Source organism: Palaemon carinicauda, chromosome 41 (genome assembly GCF_036898095.1).
Source record: "Palaemon carinicauda isolate YSFRI2023 chromosome 41, ASM3689809v2, whole genome shotgun sequence".
Classification (NCBI taxonomy): Eukaryota; Metazoa; Arthropoda; class Malacostraca; order Decapoda; family Palaemonidae; genus Palaemon; species Palaemon carinicauda.
Genome location: NC_090765.1, coordinates 8,366,999 through 8,386,189, shown reverse-complemented (window position 1 = coordinate 8,386,189; position 19,191 = coordinate 8,366,999). Strand labels below are relative to the sequence as shown.

Below are 19,191 nucleotides of genomic sequence, written 5' to 3'. Positions count from 1 at the left end.
ATTAAGCTTAAACGCTAACAATTTAGGATATTATTAAGATAAAAATATATTTTTAGGATTTAAAATTTCCTTTCATGTTTGTTTTATTTTGAACAATATCTATACACTGGCTACCATTTTTAATTTTTTGCTGCAAGCTGCCACTATTTGAGAAACCCTTTAGTTAAACTACCACTCGACTTTAAAGACAAGGGTTTTCCTTCCCTTGGCTATCTCTTCTGATCCACTTTCCTAATTCTAAAATTCCCAATCGTCTCATCATTTTACTTATGGTTACACTTAGTTTTCCCTACTCATTTCCATCACGCTTTGATTAGTCATAAAAAGTGGGGGTTTTTGGCCTTGAATTTTGCTTTGATAAACTCATGTGGGTTAATCAAGTTTTGAAATATAAAATACAGTATTCTCTCAATTTTATTGCAAATGATACTGCTGAAGTAATACCAAAAAATTACCACTTTACAAATTATTATTACTAAGAAAAATCATTATTACTAACAATGGTTACAAGTTTTGAGCATTATTCATCGAAATGAAAGTAGTATACTATTACCAGTGATATATTTTAATGGAGCACCAAATCATTAACCTAAGGTTCAACAATTACCCAGAGGAAAATTCACTCAAATTCTTGGATGTTAAAGAGTTTTTACGAGCACAGAGGTAATGGCCCTTTAATTTCATATCACTATATACTCATAATGGCATAGTACACTACAAATTGCTACACACATTACTGAAAAATCCTTCATGTCTATAGGTAAACCTATACATATAACATCATATTTCTTATTAACTGCAGATTATATTTCACAAATACAAACATGGAACAGAATCAAATGTCATTCGATTAGATTGAGGGTAGCCTAATTTATTAAAAGGTAATTATTCCCTTCACAATACCTAGAAATATTCTAAAATACTATTTCTTTACAAAAGTATCGATATCCTTCATAAAATCTGTGTATTCCAATGGTAAAAGTTGATTTAGGAACTTCAAATACCAGTCTTCTGGAATGGGGAAGTTTGGAATAGAATACTGATGAATTACATTTTGAAGATCAGTATATGTTTTTTCTATTACTATGTCAGGATGAAAAGGAGATCTAGTTTCACTGACACCATGTACATCTCCAGGGCAGCTGCATTCTATGCATCTAAGGGCAACTTCATCTTTATCAGATCCTGTCAGTTTTTTCAATATTCCACGTGACAGTCTTTCCATTTTGTGGTCATCATCACAATTGTGACAGTGTGTCCACTCTGTTACATTCTTTGACAAAGTATTTGTCTTAGTATGCAAACTCTTTGATTGCTTATATAGGGATTCCATGGTCTGAATAACCTGTAATCCACTGATAATTAAGGGTGTGTCAGGATTTAATGAAAGAAAACATATGTTCTCTTTATCAAATATTTGCTTTGCTTTACAAATCTCTACAGCAAATTCAATAAGTATATCTTCACGGCTGTTGTGTAAACCGTTGTTCAAACTTCTGAAATGTTGCAATACAGCTGCCAAATTCCAGATTTCTGCACAAACTTTGCGGGCTTCTTTGGAACTAATTCTGTCCTCCTTAGAATAACCAAAAAAGGTTTTCAAATTACCCGTTAAATCTCTTTCAGTAGATTTTAGTATTGTAGAAGCAAATACCTCACTGTGAACTGCCTTCATAGTACTGACAGAAAGAGGTGACAAATCTCTTAATGTTTTCATGCATTTCTTCCAATTTCTCCAACAAATCCTCCAATAAACTCTATCTATATCATCTACTTCCTCTGCTTTATTATTATGTAAGGCAGAATTATTAAATTTCAAAGAAAGTTTGAAGCTCACTCCATAATTCTTCATGGCCTCAACAACTGGAGGATTATCTTGATTATCTGCAAAGGTAACTAAAGTTATCAAGTGATCTTTAACACCTTGGCCAAATATTGTTGACACATAATCCATTACCAAGCGCTCAGAGGATGTTAAGCGAACTAAGTATGCCTGTGCAACAAAACCTATTGCATGAATTTGAAATTCACTGGCTGATGCATTTGCAAGAAAAGTTTTAAGAGATTGTATATGGTCTCGTACTTCAGCTCCAGACGTATCATTAAGGCCAGGGGTATCTATAATTGTAATATGAATCTCATCAGGAGCAGAACAGAATGTATAAGCTGTGATCTCTGATGTTGGTGAAGAAGTCACTACATGATACAGTTCCTCATCAGCAGATTTCTTTTCTTTGAAATAATTAGCAGCTAAATTCACTAGTGTAGTCTTACCACTTCCTGAAGCCCCTAGAAGTAGGATCACTTTCTCAAGAGATGTATCATTGACAACACCATAGTATTTTCGCTGGAATCCAAGCATATCATCTGCTGTTTTATCAGCTTCAAGGAAAGTGCTTTTCATTTGAGGTTTTTCCTTACAAGTCTTGACTTTATGATTATCCTGATTTCCTATTTTCAAATATGATTTTTCATCTTGATCTTCATTACACAATCCCTGGACGAGATTTTTATTGTTCGTCTCCACCTGCAAGCATATATTTGGGTCTACTTTCTTCTCAGATTTTTTGCTTTTTTTTGTTTCCTCATTATGCCCCATTTCCTTTTTAGCATTCTCAGATATCGTAGAGTTAAAGTTCCGTCTCAGAGCCCTCTTCTTAAAATCAGTTTCTTTTACTGTCACTTTAGATTTATTAGTATCTTTCTCCTTGATATCCTGTGATTTTCTATCATCATATTCTGATTTCTTAACATCACCTTTTGGAATTTCATTAGCTAGTTCAGCATTCACAGACATCGTAGAGTTACAGTTCTGACTCCAAGTACTTTTCTTCGAACTACTTTCTTTTATTGTCCCCTTAGACTCACTAGTATCTTTTTCCTTGGTAACTTGTGATTTCCTATTATCATCTTCTGATTTCTTAATATCACCTCTTGGAAGTTTATTAGATGGTTCAGCAGTCTTATATATTTTAATATCACCTCCTAGGAATTTATTAGCTGGTTGAGTTTCTTCTTTTGTATAGAAAGCTGGTTTATCATTATTATCTTCAGGGAGTTCACTGTATGAAGCACTGCCCCTCTTGGATTTCTTGACATTGTCTTCATGTAATTTTTTGTTACAGTCCTCTGACATGGTTAATGTACTCCCACCATTACAACGATCAAATTTTTCTTCACGAATGACCTGATCTTTATTTTGTTCCACGACATTATCTCTAAATAAATCACTGCTATCACTCTGAGATACTATACAGTCGGTGTCTATGTGCTGGTTGCCACAAGAGATGTTTAATCCATGGGTATGCTGACAATGATCTGTCAAGATTTCTGAATTTGGAGTATTTAGTGCATTGGAAGCACACAATGTATGAGTGGTTACCATATCGGTATTTTTCCTTTTCACATGTTGTTCATGAATATATTCAACAGTAACATCACTAGTACCGGTATTTTTAGTAACTTTCTTTACATTTGCACTATTAGTATTCAGGCTTTTTACAGGAGTACAACCCAATTCTATTGAGAAATTATCACAAAAATCTTGTAACTTCCTATCCATTGACAAATTTAATGATTCTTTTGTTCTACTTTCACCAACTCTAGTGGTGTACTCTGCTCTCTGTGTACATGATCCAACACTATATCCTCTCCCTTTCATTGTTCCTCGTCCTCTCCCTACACTTTCTTTATGAGTGCAGGGTATTTCACCTTTTACTCCGGAACTCTTAGTAATTCCATGTCCTACACTGCCTTGTTTTATAAGTCTATTTGAATGAACAACAGCTATGTTATCAGAGTTGAAGGTTCCAACAGTATTTTTAGTTTCTGACAAAACCTCTACATTTAACTCAGATTTAATGTTAGTTTTGAAACCATCTGAAACAGAATCCCTGACCCTACCAGAATATCTGTTATTTGGTTTATCCACTATAGCAGATGTAGGAAGAGTGCTTACTGTTGCTTCTCGCAACACGGAAAAAAATTCATTTATACCATAAATGAACGTATCAAACCTTTTCCCCGGTTCAGAATAAATTGGATAAATATATCCACACACAAATTTATCTGTTAATGATTTTGAGAACACAACACTATAAGGAGGAGGTTGACTACACATGCTATGAAGATGACCCTCAAATGTTTTGAAAACATCACCTGGAATTTCTTCATTAAAACACAAAAGTAGGTTTGCAGGGTAACTATAAAAAACAGACAATACCCTGCACCTCTCATTCTCCTCTGGAACTTCCAAACATCTTTCCTCTAAGCATTTTTTTCCTTTTATCAGAATAGTATCAACAGGGGTTTCTTTACCATAGTCAATTACCCACATTGATTGGCTCAATACCTTATTGGTTTTTGAAAGTTCATAAAAATCCTTTTTGAAAGTTTCCAATTTGAAGAGAACCATCTTTTCAGTTTTTATGTGCTCCAAGTCCCGAGCATGTGAAAAGTGTCTTGTTTCATGATCATAGTAGTCACCAGGAGAAACTTCAGCCATGCCATATATAGGTACTTCATAACATTCCTTTCTGCAATAAAGAAAACTAACTATACTTTCTTACTTACATTAGTATATAAAGTAATATCCCTATATAATATAGAGCATGTGTCTGGCTAAAGATATACAGTATATATATATATATATATATATATATATATATATATATATATATATATATATATATATATATATATATATATATATTTCTTTCTGGTCACGCCTAAATGCATTTCCAGACATATAAATACTCTGTCTCTCTTCATTCCTAGGGTAGGGAGAGAGAGAGTAGTCATACACTGGTGAAAGGGATTTTAATTAGGAAAGGGGGAAGGTTTAACTCTGTGTATGGGGGTGGGAAGGTTTGAATGTGAGCGTCCACATCTATCTAATTTTCATGGGTCACATATACTAGTTCTAAAATAATGCTCAAATGCACTACCATAAAACCTTTGCACCTATCAATTTTCTGTTAAAGTCAGCTATCATAAAAATAAAATTAAATTAAAATTAACTAGTAAAATTAAAATTAACTTGTACTTTTCCTAGCTATACAAACCTAAGTTATTTAAAAGGGGGTATCCTCAGGCAGAAGATAGTAATAGCCGTTGAAGAAATTATCGAGGGTCTGGCACCTACTATCCAATAGCGGGAGGGGATGCTGCTTCTCGCAGCTACTATACCTATTCCAATCAAAGCCGACTGTTGAGCGACGGCCCTTCTCAAAATACTTAGTGGAGGATTCCTCTTCTTTTGATCACTTTCCTTTACAACTCTACAACTCTTAAAACAAACACACCTGAAATTAAACTGGATCACACATGGGGCGGGGGGATTAGTTTTGCTTTTAAGACCTTGGGGTTAGCAGTTAAAGGTTAGGTTTTTATAAGTAGCCTACACCGGTTTACTTATTTTCGTTCCCTATTCTTTTCATTTCTTCCTATATATGTATTATTTGCATATATTTTCTATCATTCTATGTATTAATGGATAAAGTAAATACTGCTGTACAGATATTAGCATTATATGTAGCATATTTTAATACACTTATCTTTTGAAGGAAAACAAAAACTTGCTTATTTAATCATCAATTTTACAAAAAATTCATAAATTCTTGGTAAAAAAAAAAAAAAAAAAACACTGGCTTTACAGCGAATCACCGTTGTCGTCATGAGAGGAGTCGAGATCAATGACAAATGAGTTGAGAATAGTCATACATCTCGATAGGAAAGATTCTGCTTACAAAATTTTCGCGCTGCAAAACGAAACGCAAAGAATTTTCCGACTCACACTGCAAAAAATGTTTCATGCTACGAAAGGAGGTACGGTACGAGAACCCGACCGTCTTAGAGACTGATTATAAAATTCGCGTGCCACCAGCCCGTAAACTAACCATCATCCTCCCCCACTCCCATTGGTCATCTCCCGACTCAGATGCTAGTTACCGCCATGTGATCCTGCTCTCCTATTGGTCAGTATCTACTGTACCGTATCCCATCATGCATCTACGCACTGGCGTTCCTCTTTTAAATTTAATTTCGGCAGTGGTATTGTACGCATTAACTTTGTGTTTGTGATTTGGCTTTCGTGACTTTTGTATATTTTGTACATATTTACATTATGTTATTAGCCATGGGTCCCAAGAAAGTGGCTGATGTGCAGGGTAAGAAAAAGAGGATGCTTTCTATGGAGACAGATGGAAATAATCAAGAAATACAGGCCTGGCATGCAGTTAAATGTGATCATGAAGGAATATGGCCGAAATTCGTCAACAATAGGCACTATCCTTAAACAGAAGGAAGCCACCAAAGCAGCAACACCTAAGGGCATGACTGTTTTCTCCAGCATGAGGAGCCACATCCATTATGAGGTGGAGAGACTGCTGCTTGTTTGAATTAAGGACAAAGAAATTGCTGGAGACATCACCGAGACGATAATCAGCCAGAAGGCCAACGCCATTTTGGGTGATGTCGTGCATGCTCAGGCTGAAGACGGTGTAGGAGAAGGGACATTAAAGCAGGCACCCCCAGAGTATAAAGCTTCTCGGGGGTGGTTTGAAAAAATTTCAGACGGTCTAGCGTTTATTCAGTTGTGCGTTATGGGGAGGCTGCAAGCTCGGATACGAAAGCGGCCGAAGCCTTTGTTAAGACATTCAATGAGGTGACTGTCCAGGAGGGCTACAGTCCCCAGCAAGTCTTCAACTGCTACGAAACAAGGCTTTTCAGGAAGAAAATGCCTCGAGGAAGATATCCTAGCAGAGTAGTCCTTCATCATGGTTCTCTATCTTCCGCCTAACATTACCCCTCTCCTCCAAAACATGGACCAGCAAGTAATTTCCAACTTTAAGAAACTCTACACGAAATATCTCTTCAAGATATGTTTCGAAATCACTAGGAGCACAATCCTCACACTTGGTGAATTATGGAAGGAGCATTTCAATGCTATGATATGCCTCATAATCATTGATACAGCTTGACGGGAGGTTTCGAGGCACACCTTGAACTCTGTGGAGAAGCTGTGGTCTGATGCTATCTCCGCACTTGATTTCTAGGGCTTCCACGTAGGCCAAGCTGAAGAGAAGACTATTTCGAAAAAATTGACGATCCTGAACCTATTGCTTAAAATGAGGTTGCCGAGATCGTTACACTCGGAACATCCATGGGTCTGGAAGTTGATGAGGCCGACAGCAATGAGCTTATTGAGGAGCACCTAGAGGAACTTACGACAAACGACCTAAAAGAGTTGGAGGTCATGCAACTGAATAAAGTTCAGGAACAGTTCTCTAGCAGCGAGGAGGAGGGGAATAACCGTATGACCACAGCAGAAATTAAGGAGGCTCTAACTTACTACCATGAAATAGCAGCTTTTGTCAAAAACGCATAAAAAAAAAGATGGTCACAGGTCGTCGCTTGAATAATTAAATGACGTTTGCCTTTGTCATTTCAGGAACATTTTAAGAAGCAGGCAGAAACAGGCTTCCTTGGATAGTTTTCTTTTAAAAAGAGGCCTTCAGTACTAGTAGACCAAGAGGAAGCTCAAAGTGATTCAAAAAGGAAGAAAAGTGTCAGTGATGAAGAAAATATACAATTAAATTTATAAAACACAGAATGTAAAGTAAAAAAAAAAATACAAAATTAGAAAAAGAAAATATATTTAATTTTAAGTTTATCATAAAAATAAGTGTTGATATTTTCTGCCATTTGTTAATGTGTTCCCTAAAATTAAGTTTTATTGTTTTCTGCCATTTATTCATCTGTTTTGTAAAGTTAAGTGTACTTGTTTTCTGCCACATGTTAATATTTGATGCCGTTTGTCATCCTCCTCTACCATCCACAAATTCGCTCTCAGACATCGCCTCACTCCAAAGGTAAGGCTCCACATTTTTGTTACTGTATTTTCCTAGCATTATTGCTTTGTATTACTGTTTCCTCTAATTATACATCTACTCAATAGATTATTAGCGGATAGGTTATTACTGAATGATCCATATGGTTCTGTTTGATTGAATTTAGCCTTATTATAAGCATTTAATGTGGTGTTTTGGTAGGGCCTGGAACAAATTAGGCTATTTACATGTAAAAGGCGACTCACAATGCGGAAAAATTACAGTACAAAAGCTACTACGGAATCAATTAATTTCGTATTGTGAGGCATTACTGTAATTTATTTATGGCAATATCATTCTTCATGTTGCAAAGTCTCAGCATGTCTTACAGCTTTGCCCCAATATTCCTTTGTTATTCTATACAGAGATTCCTGTGATATTAACTCCAAGTCCTTCATTACAAAATTACCTTTCTTGCTATATAGTTTTTCACATGGCCCCCTATATATTCAAAAGGGTTGTATTGACATTAGTGCGGCAGTATACGAATCACTTTATGGCTGTACTCTGCTGTAAACTTGTCAATGACATACTTATTTTCCATGTTCCGTGTGTGCTTTTTCACCATTGGTAACAGTTCTCTTTTTAGCAAGTGTTCTTTTGAATAATCCCCATTTCTATAATCCATTCTCTGATGGTATCTTTATTAGATGATGTCGGTAGACTGCCAACTTCACAGAATGGTAGGATGTGTTATTCATGACTATAACAGACGATGCAGGCATACAGTATAAGGAATGAGTTGCGTACGGAACCACGTTTTGAACACAATGCCGTTCATCTGGTGATCATAATCTTCATCGGTTTTAGCAAGGAATATCAATTGTGCATTTGGCACAAAACCGTCTTTAGAGCCAGCATGCAAAACAATAAAACATCCCCTTTTCCCATGGGGTTGTTTAAGGCCTGTTACTTCAGAGGAGCTTGTATCTATCCAGCATTTATCAACACTGTAGTTTTGGTTTACACGTTTCGTCCCAGTATAAAGTTGGACGTTCTTAATTTCTTGGCATTTCTTATTTTTTGTAAAAAAAAAAAATTATTCGCAAAGACAGAACATCTCTCTCCATTAAGAAATGTCAACCGTTCACTTTTGCATAGCGAAAACCTATTTTTCTAATCACCTTTTGAAGAGATTCTCTACTTCCACTAAAACTGATATTCCTTTCATTGCTACCAGCACTTTTTCGGGAGTAGGAATTTCCTTCCGATCATAGAAACCAAGAATTGTTCTTTGCAGAATCTTTTCATCAAAATCATGAAAGTCCGTCACTGGTCTAACGTTTCGTCTTTTCTTTCTTTGAATCACTGGAGATTCCAATAGCTTTTCCTTCTCACTTGCTTCATTCCTTATTCCAGAATAGTTTTTCCTGACATTTTTGTTGTTTCACATACTCTTTGGATAGCCTTCAAAACATCAGTTACAGGACCTTGTTTTTCTAAAATGTATTACATTTCAGACCATTATAGACTTTCCTTGGCCTCACGTGGCAAGTGAAGATGTTTTCGCGAGTTACTTAAGCTTTCCACTGTTAACACAGTTGGTGACCGAGAGCAAGTGGCCTCAAATGATATTGACTACTACCCCCCCCTCCCTCTCTCTCTCTCTCTCTCTCTCTCTCTCTCTCTCTCTCTCTCTCTCTCTCATTCCAGATGAAATGAAATGTATCTTCATAAATTTTAAAAAAGTTTCACAGTAAAATAGTGAAAAAAAGAAACTTGTGCTATAAATAAACTGATGCAAACCCAATGTTAAAAAATACATACACATCCCCGTAATTCTTAAATCTAAATATTGCATGCACCAGTGCTTTTGCTGAGCATATACACACACTATATATATATTTCTGGGTCGACCTGTGATGCCCGGTGAAAAGGGTCCTTCTTCACACTTTTCTGATATAAATACTTCCAAATATACCAGAGAAAGTTAAAAGCATGGAATGCAGAGGTTACTACCCTCGCACGAGCACCCTGAGGGTGTCGTGTATAAAGCAGGGGCGTGTGAAAACCACTATTCATAGGCTGTCTTCCATTTAGCTAATTCCTTCGTCAAAAGGGATGGGCCGATACAGAGGCACTAGCTACGTTACCTGAACCACACCACCGACGCCCGACACGAGCGCCATCTGAACAACATCCTTCTTTTGGACGTCGTAAGCGTTGTTTGCTTCGTGTTTGTGCTCTGCTTTTGTTCGTGTTTTGAGCTGTTTTTCGCCATGGCTGAAGCTCTTCTTTCCGCTGGACCAATGTTAAGTACCATAGATTGTTTTGACAGCTAATTTAGTACCGGGCTATTATTACTTTTTGCAATTTTAGTGTTTGTTAGTGCGACCGGCCTTACGCCTTCCGCGGTGATGGCGGCCATTATTGTTACGTTCATAAGTTTCAATTCTTTTGTATGCCCGTTTGGTACTATTGTCGTTTTAGGTCCATTTATCTTATTATAGATTCTTGGCCTTGTGCCGTTTATTTTGAACCATGTTTTGTAAGCCTTTTGGTACTTTTCAACGCTTACGAGTCCGTATCTTTGACGAACGAAGGATAGCGTTCAAGGCTTTATTATAGTTTAGTACCACCACTTGGCTTTGTTTTATTTTCGCCATTATTCACTGTTCAGTTCCCGTTTTTCGCTATCCTTCGTTTCTTATTATTGTTTACTGCTTTATTGTATTCACGGACTGAGGTGTGTGTTTATTTTGAGGTTTGTTATTTATTCTTAGAGCAACCACGAGTGCGAGAGGTTGGAGTTCCCGTTTTCTGTTCATACAATCACGTTTTCTCCCTCTCTCCATCTCTCCCCTATGGGTTTGTTGACACAGTGCGAGAGGCTGGAGTTCCCGTTTTCTGTTCATACAGGAAAGCGTTCTCCCTCTCTCTATCTCTTATCTGTGTGGGAAATCATTTTATTGCATATTGGTTTTAGCTTACTTTATTATTGCGTATTATGGTTACTTGTTTGTGTATTTAAAGGCTAGTGTTTAGGGTAGTCCTGTTCGTGTGAGAGAGTATATTTTAGGTTAGTTGGCCCGCCTTAGAGCCGCCTTTAGTTCCCCCTCACCTAGTTCCACCCTCTCCCCGCTTCGGCCAGGGAGTTGGGTCTGAAAATCTATCCAACTCCGCCATGAGTTTTATGTATGAGCTGGGAACTCTTAACTTCCCTTTTATCTAGGTGCACCCCTACGGCAGGGATTTGTCCCCTCGTTGGTCACTTGTACCTTGACTCCTGCTACGGCATCTTCACACGACTTACCACCCACCCCTCCTCCGGGGCTCACCTAAGTATCCTTCGGGATCCTTTTCCTATATATGTATATATATATTAATTTTAGTTTTTAGAGGACTTTCCTCCAGATCTCCGGCACATTCCGGAGATCTTTCAATCACTATGCCTAAATTAACCTGTAATTACTTGGGGGCTCCGGCCCCCGTATATTTGCATGACTCCGGCGCACTACGGAGTTTATACATTCTCACTATGTTATTATTACAGCGGAGCTCCGGCTCCCCTTTTGGCATAACCCCCTTTTTAATACACACCTCATATTCTCCCAGCTCCTTATAATCCCATGGTTATGTTAGTGTCTTAGGGAGCATCGAGACTTATTTAACTTTTTTATTACAGAAAGTCCGCTGTGCTGCCAAAGGTTGCTCCGCCTCCTTCTCGGATCCGGTAGGCCACGATGTCTGTCGGTCCCACGCACACTGCGCAATCTCTTTCGTCCGTGAGCCGGGCCAGCCCTCCTACATGGTTTGGTTCCCTAAGGCGTGCACCTTGTGTTACGACCTCTCCTCAATTTTGCTTAATGACGACGTAAGATTTTTTCAATTTTACTACATGGGTAAGAGTGGCAAATGGAAGAGTAGTAGAAAGGGCATTAATGGATTATGTGTTGATAACTAAAAGAATGTTTGGAAGATTGAAAGACGTGCACGTGTTTAGGGGTATGGCTAACGGTATGTCTGATCATTTTTTGGTGGAAGGAAAATTGGTTGTAGCAAAAGAGTGGGGGAATAGAGTAGGTGGATGTAAAAGGGAGCTAGTGAGGGTTGAAGAGCTAATAAAACCTGGGGTAAAAAGTAAATATCAGGAAAGGTTGAAAATGGCATATGACGAGGTGAGAGTAAGAGAAACTGGTAATTTAGAGGAGGAGTGGAAGTTAGCAAAAGAAAATTTTGTTGGGATTGCAAGTGATGTATGTGGCAAGAAGGTTGTTAGAGGCAGCATGAGGAAGGGCAGTGAATGGTGGAATGAAGGGGTGAAGGTAAAAGTGGAAGAGAAAAAGAGGGCTTTTGAAGAATGGCTGCAGAGTAATAGTATAGAGAAGTATGAAAAATATAGAGAGAAAAAGGTGGAAGTAAAGCGCAAGGTACGTGAGGCAAAGAGGGCAGCTGACCTGAGGTGGGGCCAGGGACTGGGTCAGTCATATGAAGAGAATAAGAAGTAGTTTTGGAAAGAAGTGAAGAGAGTAAGAAAGGCCGGCACAAGAATTGAAGAGACAGTGAAAGATGGAAATGGAAGGTTGTTAAAAGGAGAGGAGGCAAGGAAAAAGTGGGCGGAATATTTTGAAAGTTTGCTGAATGTTGAGGATGATAGGGAGGCAGAGATTATTGCTGTTCCAGGTGTTGAGGTGCCAGTGATGGGAGATGAGAATGAGAGAGAGATTACAATAGAGGAAGTGAGGAGAGCACTAGATGAAACGAGAGTAGGAAAAGCATCTGGTATGGATGGTGTGAAAGCTGAGATGTTGAAGGAAGGGGGTGTGACTGTAATTGAATGGTTGGTGAGATTGTTTAATGTGTGTTTTGTGTTGTCAATGGTACCAGTAGATTGGGTCTGTGCATGTATTGTACCACTATATAAGGGTAAGGGAGATGTGCATGAGTGTTGTAATTCAAGAGGTATTAGTTTGTTGAGTGTAATTGGAAAAGTGTATGGTAGAGTACTGATTGATAGGATTAAGGATAAAACAGAGAATGCAATCTGGGAAGTACAGGGGGGTTTTAGAAGAGGTAGGGGTTGTATGAATCAGATTTTTACAGTTAGACAGATATGCGAGAAATATTTAGCAAAAGGTAAGGAGGTGTATGTTGCGTTTATGGATCTGGAGAAAGCATATGATAGAGTTGATAGGGAAGCAATGTGGAATGTGATGAGGTTATATGGAGTTGGTGGAAGGTTGTTGCAAGCAGTGAAAAGTTTCTACAAAGGTAGTAAAGCATGTGTTAGAATAGGAAATGAAGTGAGCGATTGGTTTCTGGTGAGAGTGGGGCTGAGACAGGGATGTGTGATGTCACCGTGGTTGTTTAACTTGTATGTTGATGGAGTGGTGAGAGAGGTGAATGCTCGAGTGCTTGGACGAGGATTAAAACTGGTAGACGAGAATGATCATGAATGGGAGGTAAATCAGTTGTTGTTTGCGGATGATACGGTACTGGTAGCAGACACAGAAGAGAAGCTTGACCGACTAGTGACAGAATTTGGAAGAGTGTGTGAGAAAAGGAAGTTGAGAGTTAATGTGGGTAAGAGTAAGGTTATGAGATGTACGAGAAGGGAAGGTGGTGCAAGGTTGAATGTCATGTTGAATGGAGAGTTACTTGAGGAGGTGGATCAGTTTAAGTACTTGGGGTCTGTTGTTGCAGCAAATGGTGGAGTGGAAGCAGATGTACGTCAGAGAGTGAATGAAGGTTGCAAAGTGTTGGGGGCAGTTAAGGGAGTAGTAAAAAATAGAGGGTTGGGCATGAATGTAAAGAGAGTTCTATATGAGAAAGTGATTGTACCAACTGTGATGTATGGATCGGAGTTGTGGGGAATGAAAGTGATGGAGAGACAGAAATTGAATGTGTTTGAGATGAAGTGTCTGAGGAGTATGGCTGGTGTATCTCGAGTAGATAGGGTCAGGAATGAGGTGGTGAGGGTGAGAACGGGTGTAAGAAATGAGTTAGCGGCTAGAGTGGATATGAATGTGTTGAGGTGGTTTGGCCATGTTGAGAGAATGGAGAATGGCTGTCTGCTAAAGAAGGTGATGAATGCAAGAGTTGATGGGAGAAGTACAAGAGGAAGGCCAAGGTTTGGGTGGATGGATGGTGTGAAGAAAGCTCTGGGTGATAGGAGGATAGATGTGAGAGAGGCAAGAGAGCGTGCTAGAAATAGGAATGAATGGCGAGCGATTGTGACGCAGTTCCGGTAGGCCCTGCTGCTTCCTCCGGTGCCTTAGATGACCGCGGAGGTAGCAGCAGTAGGGGACTCAGCAGTATGAAGCTTCATCTGTGGTGGAAATGTGGGAGGTTGGGCTGTGGCACCCTAGCAGTACCAGCTGAACTCGGCTGAGTCCCTGGTTAGGCTGGAGGAACATAGAGAGTAGAGGTCCCCTTTTTTGTTTTGTTCATGTTGATGTCGGCTACCCCCCAAAATTGGGGGAAGTGCCTTTGGTATATGTATGTACTACTTATTATATGCTTATAATAATTAATATCTTATTCCGGTGGTTCTTATTTTGGTACACTATGAGATTACAGTATTGATATTGTTTTAGTTTTGGGATATGTTTATATATTCTTTCCTTCAATGCTCTGAGTATCCTCACCATTTCCAGGCTGACGAGGATGCCCTCCGGACGGCTAAGACCAGCCTCCGGTCTTCGGTTTCGGGGTTCGGCCGTAACGCCCCCACCGGCTGCCCCAGGCTCCTCTTCCGCCGCAGTACCTGCTGATGTCGCCGCTCCCATGATTGCAGCTATCAGAGCGACTATACCCCTGGAGGAGGAGAACCAGCTCTCGGGGGAAGTCTCCTCACTGGATATCAACACGGAACCCATGGACGAGCAGGTTAGTGGTGTTGAGTTGGCAGATTCCTTCCTTTCGCCTTCTCTCTCTCCTGGCTTTTCTTTCCATGGCTTTGATAAGCCGCAGACTTCTCCTTGGGAACCCTCCCTCTCTGTCCGACTCAAGGTGAAGCCCCTACGCAAAAACAAACCAAAGCCTAGCTCTTCAGCTTCGCCGCTATCTGTGTCTCCGGTCTCCGGACCCTCTACCACTCCTGACATTCCTGTAATGGCCCAGTCTACTCCGCCTATTAAATCTCAGAAAAGCAAGTCCGCTAAGGCCAAGACTTCGGCTGCGAGTAGTTCTTCGGAGCCTCCGTTGACACTTAATTTGATTCAGGAGTGAGTTACGACGCAGATGAAACAGCAGTCAAGTGTCATAACGGAGTTGAAGGATATGGTGGCTAACCTCCTCCGTTCCGGGACTCAGCTAGCCCCTCCGTTAGGCCCAGACACCTCTAAGCTGCCGCCAGTTGATAAAAACAACCCTTGGCGGTTCGCGAGACATGCTCCGTACCTAGATGGTACACTAACTCTAGAGGGCTTAGGGACCCGCCCTCTAGATGATCTGGAGTTTTACCCTCCCGGCCTTCAGTTTCCCTTCAACGGTTTCGTCCGCCTGAAGGAACATGCCCTAATTAGGATGGACAAGGTCCCCAAAGAGACTTATTTTCCTAAACGAGCAGGCCCAAGCTGTCTGGGCCAGGACTCTCGCTGAATGGGGTTGCGTCAACTCTAAGTTGACCCCCCATAAAGGGGCATATACAATCTTCATGACTCCTCCGTCCATCCCCTGTCCACTTGCGGACAGGGTGGCGGAATTAAGCGTCCAGTCAGCCAAGGAGGGCTCACCTAAGCCTGTCCTTAAAGAGACTGACCCCATCTCTATGCTCGTTCCAGGCCCTTCCGACTTCTGGAACGATACCTCGGCTACTTTCACGGTGGGGAAGTTATATCCGGACTGTGCCTCCTCTCTTTTCTCTGAGAAGCTTCCCAAGTTGCCGGATCACCTTCTAAAGTCTGAGTTCGATGCACTAAACAGACTGGCCAGATCTCTGCACTCCATCATTTCGGCAGAAATGTTGGCCTCCCTATATAATGACGAGCTCCTCTTCCGCGTTTTTGCGAAGAATTGCTCCAGACGTTCCAGGTCGACCTGCACGACTTCTGGACAGCTCGGATGAACTGCAGGAAGCACGTTCTTGCCGAAGCGTCAATTCGGCACGAGCCAAATAGACTCATAGCCTCCTCCTGCTGGGGTAAGACTCTCTTTCCTCAGGAGGAAGTTGATGAAGTCCTCCAGGATGCAGCGAGGGCAAATCAAAACTTGCAGGTTAGATGGGGCCTTTCGAACAAAAGAAAGTTCGAAGGTGTGAAACAACCTTTCTTTAAAAAGAAACAAAACTCTTTTACCCCATACAAGTCAAGCCGTGGCCAATTTCATCAAGGCCCTCACTCATCGACTCCCTCTACCTCCAAGTCTGCCTCTCCACAGGCAGCCCCTCCACAACAGATTGTGTTCCTTCCGGCACCCCAAGGTACCCAACCGACTCCCATGGCATCTTGGATGACCTCTCCTGCCTTCAACCCATCCTACGAGACCTCGAGTTCATTTCGAGGATACTCTAGAGGGGGCAACAAAGGTAGAGGTCAGTTCCGCCAACGAGGCAGACCTCGGACCAGGGGTCCAAGGGGAGGCCGTGGATCGAAATTCACCTCCATGCAATGAAGTGAATCAGGTAGGGGGGAGACTATATCTTTTCCGGAACCAGTGGACCTTCAGTCCCTGGGCCCACAGCATAGTCTCCAAAGGCCTAGGCTGGAAGTGGTCACAAGGAGGTCCACCTCCGACAGTGACCTTCTTCCAGAAACCCACTCCCATCTTGGAAGAATACACCACGGAACTACTCAAGAAGAAAGCGATAAAGAGGGTGCGATCACTGAAATTCCAAGGACGCCTGTTCACAGTCCCCAAGAAAGATTCGTCTGCGTTGAGATTAGTCCTGGACTTGTCGAAACTGAATTCTTACATTCTTTGCGACAAGTTCCGTATGCTGACTGTCTCTCAGGTACGGACCTTACTTCCCCGTGGGGCCGTCACCACCTCTATAGATCTTACCGACGCCTATTATCATGTCCCAGTAGCACGAAACTTCTCTCCTTACCTCGGCTTCCACCTGGGCAAGAAAGCCTTCGCGTTCAGCCATGCCCTTCGGCCTCAGCATAGCTCCCAGGATATTTACAAAACTGGGGGAAACAGTACTAGAATAACTCAGGAGCCAAGGGATCAAGGTAATCGCCTATCTGGACGATTGGCTCATTTGGGCCCAGTCAGTCTCGGAATGCAACAAGGCTACAACCAAAGTGGTTCAGTTTCTCACCAAACTGGGATTCCAAGTCAATCTCCAAAAGTCTTGCCTTCAACCATCAAGCCACTTCGAATGGTTAGGCATCCGATGGGACCTTACAAGTCACAAGCTGTCTCTTCCTCCCAAAAAAGTCAAAGAGATAGCATCCAAGACGAGGAACTTCCTCAAGCACAAACAGGTGTCAAGGAGAGCCTTAGAAAGAATCCTCGGCTTACTCCAATTTGCGTCGGTAACGGACCTCTTATTGAAAGCCAAACTCAAAGACATCAATCGAGTTTGGAGAAAGAGAGCTACGACTACATTACGAGACAAGATTTCCAAAATCCCCTCAATCCTGAAAAAGAGATTCAGGCCATGGTCAAAACCAGAGAACCTTTCCAAATCGGTCCCTCTGCAATTTCCTCCCCCACAAGTGGTTGGGGGGGGGGGGGGCTACTACAAACAACAGATGTTTTAGGGCTCCTGGTCCCCCGCCATGAGACACTTCCACATCAACGTACTAGAAGCCATGGCAGTCTTCCTAACCTTGAAGCGACTGTCCCCCCCACGGTCCACTCATGTCAGGATAGTCTCAGACAGCACTGCAGTAGTACACTGCATAAACAGAGGCTGATCAAAATCTCCCAACCTGAATCAAGTCGTGGTCATGATTTTTACCTTGGCCTTTGAAAAGAACTGGTTCCTGTCAGCCACTCACTTAGCAGGAGTCCAGAATGTGATAGCGGCCTCACTATCCAGGACGAAGCCACTGGAGTCAGAATGGTCTTTAGACACGAATTCTTTCCGGTGGATATCCAGGCTGGTTCCCGGTCTCCAGGTAGATCTCTTTGCGACACAACTCAACCACAAACTTCCCTGTTATGTGGCACCGAACCTGGACCCTCAGGCGTATGCTATGGACGCATTAACCCTGGACTGGAACCATTGGAAGAAGAATTACCTATTTCCTATGGTGAATCTTCTCATGAAAGTCTTACACAAACTGCGCTTCTTCCACGGCGCAGTGGCTTTAGTAGCACCGAACTGGCCAAAAAGCAGTTGGTTCCCTCTCCTCCTCGAGTTGAAACTCCGTCCCTTCCGGATACCATTCCCCAAGCTGACCCAGGTAGTCCAAACTCAGACCGTGTCAGATTCCTCAAGGATAGCCCAAACCCTAACTTTGTGGATTTCATGAAGTTTGCAGCCCACAGGGACGCGAACATTGACCCAGAAAATGTCCTCTTTATAGAATCAGACAAGAGGGACTCTACACTTAGACAATACGATTCAGCCGTTAAGAAATTAGCAGATTTCCTAAAACAGTCAGAAGATTCTCGGATGACCTCTAATCTGGCCATCTCTTTCTTCAGGTCCCTATTTGACAAGGGCCTAGCAGTTAGTACTATAACAACGATTAAGTCAGCTCTGAAGAAGATCTTCCTTGTGGGTTTCAATATTGACCTAGCGGATTCCTACTTTTCCTCTATCCCGAAAGACTGCGCTAGGCTCAGACCTTCGGTTCGTCCGCAAAAAGTCTCATGGTCTCTGAACGACGAACTAAAACTTGCTTCAGACACTGATAACGAATCCTGCTCCTACATCTCTCTACTTAGAAAGACATTATTTTTAACGGCCTTGGCCTCGGGTGCTAGAATCTCAGAATTAGCAGCTCTCTCACGTAATCCTGAAAATATAGATTTCCTCCCGTCAGGTGAAATCCTACTTTCCCCAGACAGAGCCTTCTTAGCTAAAAACGAGGACCCCCAAAACAGGTGGTCCCCTTGGAAGATTATCCCTCTTCCTCAAGATACTTCTTTGTGTTCAGTCACTACACTCCGGGCCTTTTAGCTAGAACTGCCACCCGCTCGTCTGGCCCCTTGTTTGTCAGAGAACAAGGAGGCACTATTTCCATTCAGGGCATCAGACAGCAAATCCTTTACTTTATTAAGCAAGCTAACCCGGAATCATTTCCCCATGCTCATGATATCCGGTCAGTGGCAACCTCCATCAATTACTTTCAAAATATGGATTTTGATGACCTTAAGAAGTATACAGGTTGGAAATCCCCTATGGTATTCAAACGCCACTATTTAAAGAACTTACTGGCCCTTAAATTCTCCACGGTTGCAG

The 19,191-nt window shown here is 41.3% G+C and overlaps 1 protein-coding gene across 3 annotated transcripts in view; it reads right to left on the bottom strand.

The window, feature by feature from the left end:
• Window positions 1–394: 394 nt before the first annotated feature.
• LOC137632602 (uncharacterized) overlaps window positions 395–19,191 on the bottom strand; it is a 141,706-nt gene continuing 122,909 nt past the window's right edge. For all 3 annotated transcript variants that reach the window (XM_068364643.1, XM_068364644.1, XM_068364642.1), the window contains exon 3: window positions 395–4,535. In XM_068364643.1, the coding sequence (XP_068220744.1) occupies window positions 923–4,535 (3,613 nt within the window). In that variant the 3' untranslated portion in view covers window positions 395–922. The remainder of the gene's footprint in view (window positions 4,536–19,191) is intronic.